General features: G+C 38.2%; 1 protein-coding gene across 3 annotated transcripts in view; it reads right to left on the minus strand.

The window, feature by feature from the left end:
• Positions 1–13,152, minus strand: part of phkb (phosphorylase kinase, beta) — a 214,708-nt gene that overhangs the window by 16,094 nt on the left and 185,462 nt on the right. For 2 of the 3 annotated variants that reach the window (XM_041794257.1, XM_041794242.1), the window contains 4 exons: positions 9,682–9,740; positions 9,169–9,331; positions 6,138–6,219; positions 2,018–2,075 (listed from right to left, as the gene is read on the minus strand). In XM_041794257.1, coding sequence (XP_041650191.1) covers positions 2,018–2,075; positions 6,138–6,219; positions 9,169–9,331; positions 9,682–9,740 — 362 coding nt within the window. Of the gene's footprint in view, positions 1–1,480; positions 1,572–2,017; positions 2,076–6,137; positions 6,220–9,168; positions 9,332–9,681; positions 9,741–13,152 lie in introns of all 3 variants that reach the window. The other variant, XM_041794249.1, reaches the window with a different exon arrangement.

Genomic DNA, 13,152 nt, shown 5'->3' on the forward strand with positions numbered 1-13,152 from the left:
CAGAACCCTGAAAATGTGGACGTGTCCTTCTCTGCCTGGAGTATATGACCATAAGAGGGTTTCTGTATTTCTGTATTATTAAAAATCTTTCTTTTTATGAAACCTGGTGTTTCAAGCAGACAGCAGACTAAAGGATAACTCAGTCACTGGTTAAAAAAATAATTTGATATTTTTCTCAAGTTTAGCATAAATACCATGCTTTGTTACAACTTTACAACAAAAAATGTGTGTATTATAATACTGGACAGAAAAATACCCCCTCTGTAAGGTAGGAAATCAAATCTTATGAGTAGATAAGCACTACAGGTAAAGGTCTGTAAACACTGTGAAGTCAAACAGATGCTTTCTATCTTCTCTATGAAGCCTGGCTGCCCTTGTGAAAACATACCTAGAGTACCAACAAGTGTAAATGCTTTTACTTCAGTTTATCCAAAGGCTAAATTCTATTTCATCCACAGTATACAGCCAGCCTTAATGCAGTATGTGATGCTTTGGTTGGCAGGAACACGGGTCCAGCCTCTGTGACGGTTAATGGAGGAGAAGCAAACACTGAAAAACAAGCTCTTTTCCATACTGAGTCAGCATGCTAGCTTGGACATTCATAAGACTGTGCAAGTGTTAGCTAGTGTAGCCTAGTATGCTTAACTTTGTGGTTTAGCAAAAACAGCTTCAGCTGTGATAATAACCTGATTACATTACTGAAACTGTCAACTTAAACCTGTGTTATTTTACTCTATTATTAGTCGAAAGAAAGGATCCTCACTCAAATAAAGTCATCATACATTTCTGAGGGATGTAATCTCTCACAGAGAACTACCAACACTAAACAGACAACTCCTCCTCTTCCTCTAGAGTATCCCACCTTTCCAAATGATTTTAGGGAGGAGTAGACATCTACAAGGAGATTTACACTGTAATTTCTGCAGGTGTTACAGCTACCTCAGCTGGTGTAACACCTCAAATGGTATGTTGTGCATAAACTCTGTCCTAAATAACATTCATGCTAGGCTAACTATGAACCATATCTGGTAAAACACTGTTCATTATTTACATGTTAATGTAAAAAAGTACAAACCATTGTCGGTAGAAAACTTTTGACCCAAGATTAACATAAAATATTCCAAAAATATTCATCATTAAAGAAATATTTTTGCTTTGGATGTTTTAGAGTATTATTTGGCCACGTAAACATACAAACTTCTGTTGTTTATAAAGCTTAATTCTTCGCCCGAGTCTTACTCTGATGTAATCATATAAAATTAAGAAAAAGCAGTACACATAAGACATAAAATCCAGTGCTATAATAAAACAAAGCTTCTTCTAATTTCTAACAGTCCTTGTTGACAACATACTTGTAGTTACGAGGAATCACAAACTAGCATTAGCTAAACCTCACACAGCACTCAGCAGTCTCACCAGCTAGTCAGTCAGCTACATGGAATAAACATGCAGACGAAGCTACTCTCTGCCTGAACATTACCTGTTTCCCATGCACCAGTATTGTGGTGATGTGAGGAGCTATAGAGCTGGCAAACTTCTTGATAATAGCAGCAGCCTGGCGCACTGCCAGCCTACAGTCCGACCAGATAAGAGTCATTTTCAATTGTCATCATAAGAAAACGATTCAGTAAGGACTAGAGACACTGAAAAAACAAGTTCAGAGACAAGACAACCACAGAAATGATGCAGCCAAATCACTGGCCTGAACCCTACCCATTTTACTGAAATAAGTTATATGGCAAAACACTTACTGAAGAGATTAATGATGAAGTAACCATTAACAAAGTAAATCAGACCTTTTAAAGAGGCCTTAATTGTCCTTGTGAACATCCTTTAATTAATGCATATTTGCTTGGTTGCTGTTTGTTTAGAATAGAAAATCTGGTAAAATTCAGTCTCCAAATGTCATAAATAAATCACACTTGGTCTGAAACAAATCAATGTATCAAGAACTATTGCTTCAATTGCTGAAAACATTGATCATGTTGGTGTGTTTATGTATGTGTGAATATCAGACCAAAGTTTTCTGCTGCCAGCTCTTCTGTAGATTCTCTCCAGTTCATCCATCAGGTTCTCTGCAGCCAGACATAAAAAGTATCAAAAAGACATACATAATGTTATAAACCATTTTCTGAAAAACAGGAATGAAGATTAATGACTGAATGTACACTTAAAAGATTCATAAGACATTTTACCATCTAGACCTGCACTTGATTACAGGATGTGTATTGCTGTGAAAAAGTATTTCCCCCTTTTATTTTGCATATTTATTATACTTAAATCCTTCAGATCATACAAAGATAGCCTGAGTAAATACAAAATGCTGTTTTTAAATTATGATTTTATTTATTAAAATTGGCCCAATGTGAAAAAAATCACCCCCCGAAAAGTCACTGTCATCTATCAGTCTGGAAAGAGTTACGAAGGTATTTCTAAGGCTTTGGGACTCCAGCGAACCACACTGAGAGCCATAATCCACAAATGGAGAAAACTTGGAACAGTAATGACTCTTCCCACAGGTGGCCGGCCTACCAAAATTATTCAGAGTGCACTGAAAACTCATCCTGGAGGTCACAAAAATCACAAAACAAAATGTTAAGACCTACAGGCCTCACTTAAATAAGTTAAGGTCAGCGTTCATGAAGACAAAGACTGAGCAAAAATGGCATCCATGGGAGAGTTCCAAAGCCAGAACTAATGCTGACCCTAAAGAACACAAAGGTTTGTCTCACATTTGCTAGAAAATAACTTAAAGATTCCCAAGACTTTTGGGAAAATATTCTGTGGACAAAAGGTGAAGCTTTTAGGAGGTGTACGTCCTGTTACATCTGGAGTAGAATTAACATAGCATTTCATCCAAGGTTATTATAGTTAACTAAAACTAACTAAATAACTAAAACTAAAATGTGAAAATAATTTTAGTTACCTGACACTAAATAGAAACTAAGCTTTACAGTATGAGGTCATCCTCTAGCTGTAGATATCTTGCCAACATCTTTATTTAAATCTGTGCTTCCAACAACTGGTCCCTGTCTACTCTCCATAATTAACAGCTCCCTGCAATCAGGTCAAGTCCCATCTTATTTTAAATCTGCTGCTGTGGAGCCTCTTCTGAAAAAGAGCAACCTATTTCCATCTGTCTATCACAACTACAGACCAATTTCAAAGCTGCCTTTTATTTCCAAGATTTTAGAAAAAGTCGTAGCTAATCAGCTCATGTCTGTTTTAACTGCCCATAGTATTTTGGATACTTTCCAGTCAGGTTTCAGACCAAACTGTTCAACTGAGACGGCTTTTCTCAGAGTCTCCAATGATATTATGATGTCTTTAGATTCAAGTAAATGCTCTGTCTTGGTTCTCCTCAACCTGAGCGCTGCGTTTGATACTGTGAACCATAGCATTTTAATAGACAGGCTCTGTGGGTTGGTGTCATAGGGAGTGCCCTTTACGGGTTCTGCAGCTACCTGTCTAATAGGACTTTTTCTGTGTCAGCTGGTCCATATGTTTCCAAATGTGCTACCATGTCCTGTGGTGTGCCCCAAGGATCTGTCTTGGGGCCTATTCTGTTTACTCTTTATATGCTTCCTCTGAGCACCGTCATCAGTAGATTCAAAGGAGTGTCATACCACTTGTACGCTGATGACATCCAACTGTATATGTCTTTCAGACCCACTGAAACTGATAAAATTAATATGTTGCTTGAGTGTCTGTCCGCCATTAAGGATTGGATGAGTAATAACTTTCTTCAGCTAAACACTGATAAAACTGAGATTCTCATCATCGCCTCAGAGAGCATCTCTTCTCAAGCTGAGAAATGTTTTGGATCCCTTTCCTCCTCCTTAAGAAAAAAATGTAAAAATCTCAGGGTAACACTTGATAATTTATTGCTTTTTGATGAACACCTCAAGTCACTGACCCGTTCCTGTTTTTTTCACTTAAGAAACATCTCTAAATTGAAATCTGTTGTGTCTCAAGCTGAGTTAGAAATGCTGATTCATATCCTCCCGGCTTGACTATTGTAACTCCCTTTTCACCTGCTTGAATAAATCATCCCTTAATTGGTTACATATGGTTCAAAATGCAGCTGCAAGATTACTGACTCGGTCCACTAGGACAGCTCACATCACTCTGGTTTTATTTTCCTTACATTGGCTCCCAATTAATTCCGGAATTCATTTTAAAATTCTTGTTTTTGTATATAAAGCCCTTCATGGGCAGGCGCCCAACTACATTCTAGACCTGCTCCATCCCTACATCCCAAGTCGATCTCTCAGGTCTTCTGACCAGGGTTTACTTGTTGTTCCCCGAGTGCGTTTAAAAACTAAAGGCTACCGTGCTTTTGAATGTGTGGCGCCTACTCTCTGGAACTCTATTCCACTCCAGTTGCGCTCATCTGCTTCGGCAGAGGTTTTTAAAAAGGAGCTTAAGACGCATCTTTTCAGATTGGCTTTTGAACATCTATAACATTGATTTGGATATATGCAATTGTTTCATGGTTTTTCATATTTTTGATGCTTTGCTGTTGTTTACTTGTATTTTCATTTTAACTGTTGTGAAGCACGTTGTGATGTTGTTCTGTGAAAGGTGCTATACAAATAAAATTTACTTACTTTAAGAAAAAACGGAAACTAACTAAAACTGTATAGTACGTTTACCAAACTAACTAAAATGAAACAAAAATAGAGACAAAATATCCTTAGTTTTAGTCTTTGATGCAACCATGCTGACTGGCACCTACACCCAAGTCTGGGGAGAGTAAAATGGCCTGATTTGATTGGCTAAACTTTCTGCAGTGGTAGTAATATGTCTGGAGTTGTATTCAAACATCAACTTTATATCAATAAATTGATAAGTAAAGAGTAGCCTGTTTGAATATGTTTTTAAGAATGAATGATGTTCACTCAGCCTTGACATCTATCTGAAAAAACTAAAACTAACACTAAAACGAATAAAAATGAAATCGAAACTAAGCATTTTTGCAAAATAAAAACTAAACTAAACTAACAAACAAGCAGCAAAAACTAATTAAAACTAAACTGAAATTGAACACAGAAAGTGAAAATAAAATGAAAATAAAAACTAATGAAAATTCGAAACTATTATAACCTCAATTTCATCAAAAGAACATCCTATCCACAGTCAAATATGGGGGTGGTAGTGTGATGGTCTGGGGCTGCTTTGCTGATTTAGGACCTGGATGACGCACCATAATGGATGGAAAAATTACTCCACAGTGATGTGAAAGACTCATTGCCAATTATCGCAAATTCTTGCTTGCAGTTGTTGCTGCCAAGGGTGGCACGAGTTCTTAAGTTTATGGGGCAACTACATTCACATATGGCCAGGTGGGTTTCTGTGGGTTTTTTCCTTATTAACTGAAATCATCATCTAAAAACTGCATTTTGAACTTACTCAGGTTATTGCTGTCAAATTTCAAAATATTTCTGTGTAACAAATATGCAAAAAAAAGAAAGGAAGATGGCAAACAGTTCTTCACAGCATCATATAGCTGCATCAGAAATGTTTTAAAAGAAATACAAAGAGGCCTTAACTATAACTATTGTTATGATCACATTTAATGTGCATTAAATTAAAAAAACAAAGATTCTGTTATTATTACAAATAAGTAGTTATTTAATGTTCTCGAAATACCACATTTCACCTCCATTTTTTCATGATCCATAGTACATAAAAGTACCAAAGCTTGAAAGAGTGGAAAATTAGGGAGTGAGTGGCAGTCTGCTTGGATAACTAGCTTCCTTACATGTCAGGACCTAACCACTAGGCCATCAGCATCCCTCTTTAGTTGCATTTTTAATCAAAATCTGCCTCTACCAAAAGAGTCTTATCTTTACTGCACAAATATGCACATTTACACAAATACAATAAGTCATTGTATTTGTGTAAATGAGACAGAGAGCTAAATTTGTCTGCACATTTTCAAAAATCAAACACAAGAAATTTCCTAATATATTCCCTAGGACATTTATTTTTGGTGCCATGGTACTGAAACAGGTCCTATTTGAGTTTTACTAGCATCATATCTAAACTTAAATAAGTCAAAGTGAGAGTCTAAATGTTGCTAACATGACAACTGTAGTCTTTAAGATGCTGACTAACTGACCGAGCGTGCTTACCATCTCTGGTGAGAAATTCTGGACCCTCTCTCCTGAGAAGGATGCTTGCAAGCTGAGCCTGGCTGGCCAGACAGTCTGAGTCCTGTTGGCAAACAGACAAAAGCAGACACAAAAACCTGTATTACTACCTCAAAGTCATAGTTTTGTTCACTCAAAGAAAATAACAACCTGTAATAATAATGAAATTCCATTTTTTTTCCTCAAGTTTTAAAAGATACACTCTGCTTTCAATTTCAAAAATACCATAACATGCTCAAAATGAGTAAAAATGCACCTTTAAAGATGTCTTGGATAACATTTTTTGGGGAATTATGTCTAAATAAGAGGGGTTTTTTACAGCTTAGACATTGAGATATTGAACAAATAAGATGTCTGATATGAATTCAGAACAAATGGGCTAAAGGCAGTAACAGAAGATGTGGATTCAGATTTTGCTCACACTTGTTATACCTCAAGCACTTAAAACAATCAGCAACAAATACAGATTAAAAAGAGTTTGCATTACTATGAGCCCATACTAGGCTATGGGAAGGCCTTAGAAAAAACAGAGCAGTATGAGTGATGTTTTGTTCTTCAGAGGAATTGTTATCAAAGACTAGCTGACTGCTATACCGAGTAACAGGGAAATCAAAATCCTCTTTCATATTCTATCTAGTCTTTTATGCCAAGGTATCAGCATTATGAAATACCAAGGAAACCAGCTGCATTTTTGAGTTGTTCTATTGTTTAGGAAGAACTGCTGCATGTCTTTGTCCCTGTCAGCTCACTCTCTTAACCTGGAGAGGGTCGTGTTTCTCCTCTAATACACACTGATGTGCCTGACACGTTGGCTCACCTGTGACTCTGACTAACACAGTGATTCAGCACTAGCTTATCCATGCAAACACTGCAAATCATGTATTTATTGTAATGTATTATAATGATATATGCAGCCTGAGGGAACTCTGTCCTGGATTTAACCCCGTCACTGGGATGTCATACATAATCCTTACTTAACACAAATGTGAGTCTGCAAGAACTGGTGAAAAACTGCGACAAATGCAAAACAACTTCAATTTAAACAATTCTATCCTGCCACCTCTGTAACTGAGCAGCAATTATTACTTCTAGGAAATAATGAATTGTTGGGTATTTTTTCACACATTTCCTGATATCAGCTACTTAAATTTAAGGCTTTTCCAGATGTTCAATGTCTTTGGGTTTTTAACTCTCTGCTTGACATGCAAATGTTGCCCTCTGGAACATTTTTCCATAGTTTTCTGATATTTGATACACCTCTTCAATTAATTAATTGTAAAAAGCAATGTGCAAACAAAGGGGAGAGCTGTCTGGGGCTCAGTCAAATAAGGGGCCCATGAAAGTCAGCAAAATCTTGGTCCATTGTAAAGTTAAGCTGTGATAACAATACTTCATTTTTTATCTGAATAATAACCCCTCTTATCAAAGCAATAAATGTCTTTTTTAATTACTTTTGCAGTAGTATAAAGCCTTCTTCAAAATATGAACTCCTTTTATCAAAACAGAATTAAGTATCTGTGGTAGTGTTAACCATTTAGAATGTTAAGTGCCATAATGTGCACAAATGTCAGGATGTCCCAGAAAATAAAGAAGAAGCTTTGAGGGAAAAATATTAAATAACTGCAACAAAAGTTGCAAAAATGGGTTGAAGGAGGCAAAAATGGGTTTCAAACGTGGTGAAAAGGGGTTACAAGCAGCATAAATGGGTTTAAAGTAGTAAAGATGGAAGTAACAAGTAGTGAAAAAGAAATGAAGTAGCAAAAATTGGCATAAAACATGGTGAGAGGGGGTTTAGAGGGGCAAAAATTGGTTAACAGAGGCAAAAAGAGGTTTTAAGTGGTAAAAATTGGTTGAAAGTGGCAAAATGGCTTCAAAGTGGCAAAAATGGGCAGAAAAGTGGCGAAATGAGATTATAAAGTGTTAAAAAATGTGTTTTAAGTGACAAAAATTGGCAAAAAGTGCAAAAAATGGAGGGAAAGTGGGAAATAACAGTAATTCCAGTAAAGCTAGCAGTTAGCATAAAATGACTTCAAGGTAAGACTTTGGCTTTTTTATCAGCATCATAAACATTGTTATTCCTTTTCTAGAACATCCCAGAATATGACTGGTAACTTTTTAAGTCAAAAGACTGTAAGTTATAGAGCTCGATGCTTGCTTTACTTAAACTCAATTCAATGATCCGAGCCCAAAAAGAAAAGCAAATTTTAATGTGATTTACTCCGAAAACAAGAAGAAAACAACTCTTAACATTTTTTTTTTATAGGAGATTTGAGCAATAATTTCTGATGCATTTCACAAAGTGAGGGAGTATAAAAGGACCGGAACAACTGACTAATCAAAGCACTCTTTATACCGCCCGTTTAAGCATTTCAGGGTTAGATGTCTTGCCCAAAGACACATCATGTGACCGATAAGCCCTAAACACCAACTGGCTTTAACAACACGTCAAGTCAAGCAGATTTGTGGCTCAGATTCAAAGTTATTATTGGATTTTCTATCATGGATTGCCAGCGGCACTTTTATGAGGAAATCTGTTCAGAGAGACAAATGAATCGTCATAAGATTGCCACTGAGATAAAGTTGCACCTGTTGTTTTCCATACTGAGTCTTTTACATGCATTCAAATGCCTGCTGATCCATTATCGGCCAATACAGCTGGGACTCGAATATACGATAAGTAGAAATCAACACTCAACATGCTCACAGTCAGGACCCTGTGTACTGATGATACATCTCCTGTAGAATCTATAACTTATATAATAGTGAAATAACACTATCAACTCAGTAAAGGGTTTTTTTTCTGTTTGTACTATTGATGACATCAGCATTTACATTCCTGTGTAGTTTTTTGTATGTAAAATGAAACTAAAATTCTTCAAATGAGCTGGAAGTTTAACTCTAGATTTAATTGGTTTATCTTTAATAAATGATGGCTGAACTATTTCTGTAAACAGCAGTTGTTAAGACCAACGTGCTTTTGTTTGCAGGTCTCTCTATAAGCCGATCAACTCACATGAAACTTCTGGATTATTTCATGGGTTGGTTTGTGCATCCATTCCTCCACACTGATCTCTGGCTGCTGCTCCAAGTCCGAGGCGTTGGGCGTACTGGTCTGTCTCTTCACCTTTGAGTGCTTTGGCAGCTCCAGCTCCTCAAAGCTCTTAAACTCTGGGATCCTACACACACAGCCACATGGACAGGTAAGACCACATGTGCTAGACAGTAATTTAGTAATACAGTTTTGCAATACTGGGCTTTAAGTTACAACAAATTCACACAAAACTACATGGAAAACAATTCAAGATTCTTTTCTTTGGTGTTTTATTTTTTTTTTAGCATTCACTGGTCCTGAAAACACCTTGAAACATTTAAATCACAGTTAGCCAGTGAAACTTCAGTATAAAACTCATGAAAAATAGTCATTGGATAGTATGAATATCACATGAAGTTGTCCAGTGCATCATGGAAAACTATCTGGAGCGTTCTGAAAGTCCTGCCAACATTCAAAATAACCAAAAGCACTTACTCAGCCTCATTGACACGCAGGAAGTCCAGCTGCTCCACAACGGCTCCAGATATCAGGGTCTAACAGCACCAGAAGAAAAAATGTTTAAGGGGTTTGCAGAGGGATTATTCTTTAAAAAATGCAGCAATACACAAGAGGATCCACAATAACACAGATAAAGATATGTGCAAAATAGGTTAGAAGAAGTCATACCCTAAAAGTAACACTCAGGAGCACAAAAAGGAAATTCAGCAGAGCTGAATAAATCCCCAAGAGGAGGTTTTCATGATGACTCAGTGTACTAAACAACCATCTGAATAGTGCCGCTCATAACAAATAGCACAGGGAATAAAAAGGTTCAACCAAGTTCAACATTTTAAATTTGACAAAATGTGAACAGGAACAGCAACAAGCGAGTGTCTAACAGGGTAAAAGTTTGAGTGTGTTAAAAGGATAGCAGCGTAGGAGGAAAGAGCGCAGTTCAATACCACTTGCTCCTGTGGTCTAAATGTGATATTAGCCATTCCAACTGAAGTCAGCTCCAAAAACAAAAATATGAGACGTAGGAGTGGAGCGATTCCTGCTCCCCATAACAATGAGATGATGAAGAGGAGAAGGGTTTCAAAGCTGGAGGAGTTAGCTGTGAAGTGAATAGCAAATAAGCAAAGGCAAGGAGGAACTTTAAAGAAAAAAAAGGTCTATATGAAGAAGTCTCTGGTGGAAACCACAAACACACTGGGAGAGAAGTTGGGCTTCGAAGACCTGTCGTAAGTTTGACAAAGCAGTTAAAGTTACCAGTGTGGAAATACTTCGAGTTTTAGCCTGGATTTATTTTCCTGCTTTTTTCCAAAATGAAGACTGCTTTCAAAATCCTGACACTTCAACTAGCACAGACTAGGAAAACTTGCAATTATTCATGCAAAAAAATGATTACAGGCATTTCTTTTCATGGCTCTTCCACTGACTGGAAAATATCTGGTATATAAGGAATTTAATAATAGGAAGGACAGTTCAAATGCAACCAATATAAACTGCAAAGATTTTTATCGCTAACTGTAAATTCAACAACTAGTTAGATTGATACAGCATCTTTAAAAAAGGCATCCAGTAAAGGGTATGTGAGCAATGTTGTGTTAAATAGTTGGGGCAGGGCATCATGTGATTAAAAAAAATCCTCCCATCAAGCCTGCAACGTTGCATATAAATAGATAGAAACTCTGATGCCAATGCTAACAGGCTGTGCTGTCCTACCTCTCTGACCTCTTTGTCACCACTGGCAAGTCCCACTCTGCCCCAGCCCCAGCAAACCAAGGCGTGCCCTTAGGTTCTCTCCTTGGACCGCTTCTTTTTATCGTCTACATTTTCCCTCTTGGTCAATGATCCGCAAACATGGTCTCATTTCCCTTCCTATGCCAATGACATACAGCTCTACTGTCTGTCTGGATCACTGCAATGTCCCATCTGGGGTATACCAACAAAGCCCTGACATGCTCCAGTACATCCAATACTCCACCTTCATACCTACAAACCCATGCCCTTGCCCCTCAGTACCTCTTCAACCTCCTTCACTCATACACGCCAACCCAGAACCTCCGGTCTTCAGACACTGGCCTCTCACCATTCCCAGCACCAGACTCTGTACCTACGCAAGCAGAGCCTTCAGGACTACAGCCCCATCCTCCCTGATATATCATCAATGCTCCTTCTTTGGACATCTTAAAATAAAAATTTCCTCAAGCACTACCTATTCACCCCAGCCTACAGTCTCTCCTAAATCTGCCCCTGTCCAAACACTGGACTTACCTCCGATTTCCATATACAGCGCGCGCTGCGCACCGAAGCACCGCGGGTTTGCTCCGACCGAAGGTGAGTGACCTTGCCCACTGGAAGCAGTCTAGAGCGCTGCACCGCGGCGCGCATTCCTGATCAGCAGGAAGAGATCACGGGAGAACTGCTAGTTCAAGCAGGAATAGCATGTCAAAAGCAAACTATTTTACCTTTTGGGGTTAATTTATCATGCTTTCCGGTATAAGTCCATGATATTTTTGCTTCCGCTATTGAGTGAGTACATTAGGAAGTTAAAAGGTTAATGTTTGCTTAAAGGATCTGTGGTTTTATGCAAAATTCTTTGGCTAAATATCCCCAAAAGTTAACTTTTCTTCGTCAATGCCGCCGCTGAAGCTCTGTGACCCACTGACCTCTCGGTGACCCTTTGCTCTCACTGCAGGATGAGAGTAATGTTGATATAGTGATGATTTATGATCGGGAGTCCGTGCATTGCGTATTATTTTGAAAGAACCGGATGTTGTACGCTTATGACTTCCATGGTTGGTGCTTTTTAAACGACGGACAATTTACGAGGTTTGGCAGCAGCCAGCTGTGAAAACAGACCTGCAGTGTATCTTAAACAACGCGGTGCGTAGTGTCGGTCCAGGCATGCGCCGCTGCCATAGCGCCGGCTATGGAAATGCTCTGATAGACTAGAGAGGGAGCGAAGTGCTCCACAGTACAACTCGCCAGCGTTCCGCGGTGCGCACGCTGTATATGGAAATTGGGAGTTAGTGTTTGTCGTTGTGATTTGTCTTTTCTTCTCTATTTCTGGAAAGCAACCTTTGGTTCAATGAAAGGTGCTCTATAAATCCAAGCTATTATCATTTTGTTATTACACTGAGTCATTACTGTCATCTGAGAAAGCATGATACATTAAACAGAATCAAATTATTGTCCATGTGTTATCATTTTATCAACATCATCATAATAACTGGACAAGTTATCCCACTCAATGGCCTGGTGTGTCATTCCCAGATATCTTTCACTGTCTGGTTGTACACCTGGTACGAGATAAAATTAACTTCTCTGTAGGTATGACGTTTTAAACAAACATGATATCAATTAATTGAACACTGAATGTACCTCTGAAACATTCTAACACTGTTTGGATAAAGGGAACATAAAGTCCAAGTTACATGTTATGGTGTGCTGACTACAGACACATACAGATCCCATAGACAAAACTAGATGACCTGCTTTCTACAGAGTGATCTACTGAGCTCTGTGCTTCAGCTGAATGAAATATAAAACTAAAGAATTAAAGATTTGGATTTCAAAGTTTATTTGTAGTGCAGAAGACCACACAACAGCTCTTCAGCATTGGGGTTAATGGTCTCCCTAGCGCAAAGCAGATGTGGCATTAGGTGGGTGTTCCCCATGCTGACTGTAGCTGAAGAGAACCAAAGTGAATTGCATTGCTTTTGTAAGCAGCCTCATGCAGACACTGAGGACTGCATGTGTTGAACTCCTTTAATGACTTCTTTTTCAGCACTGCATCTTGCTGCTTGCAATCTAAAAGAGTTCATGTCTGGAAGACACAAAAAAGGAAAAACATCAGTGATTATCTGGAGTCTCATTGGTATCCACATGGAAAATCCAAGCTTCAATAGTTCACTTAATTCTGACTCTTTTTGGTCTCCTCCAGCTCCTGAGGGAAATATG

This window comes from Cheilinus undulatus, linkage group 1, assembly GCF_018320785.1.
Source record: "Cheilinus undulatus linkage group 1, ASM1832078v1, whole genome shotgun sequence".
In the NCBI taxonomy this organism is placed as follows: domain Eukaryota; kingdom Metazoa; phylum Chordata; class Actinopteri; order Labriformes; family Labridae; genus Cheilinus; species Cheilinus undulatus.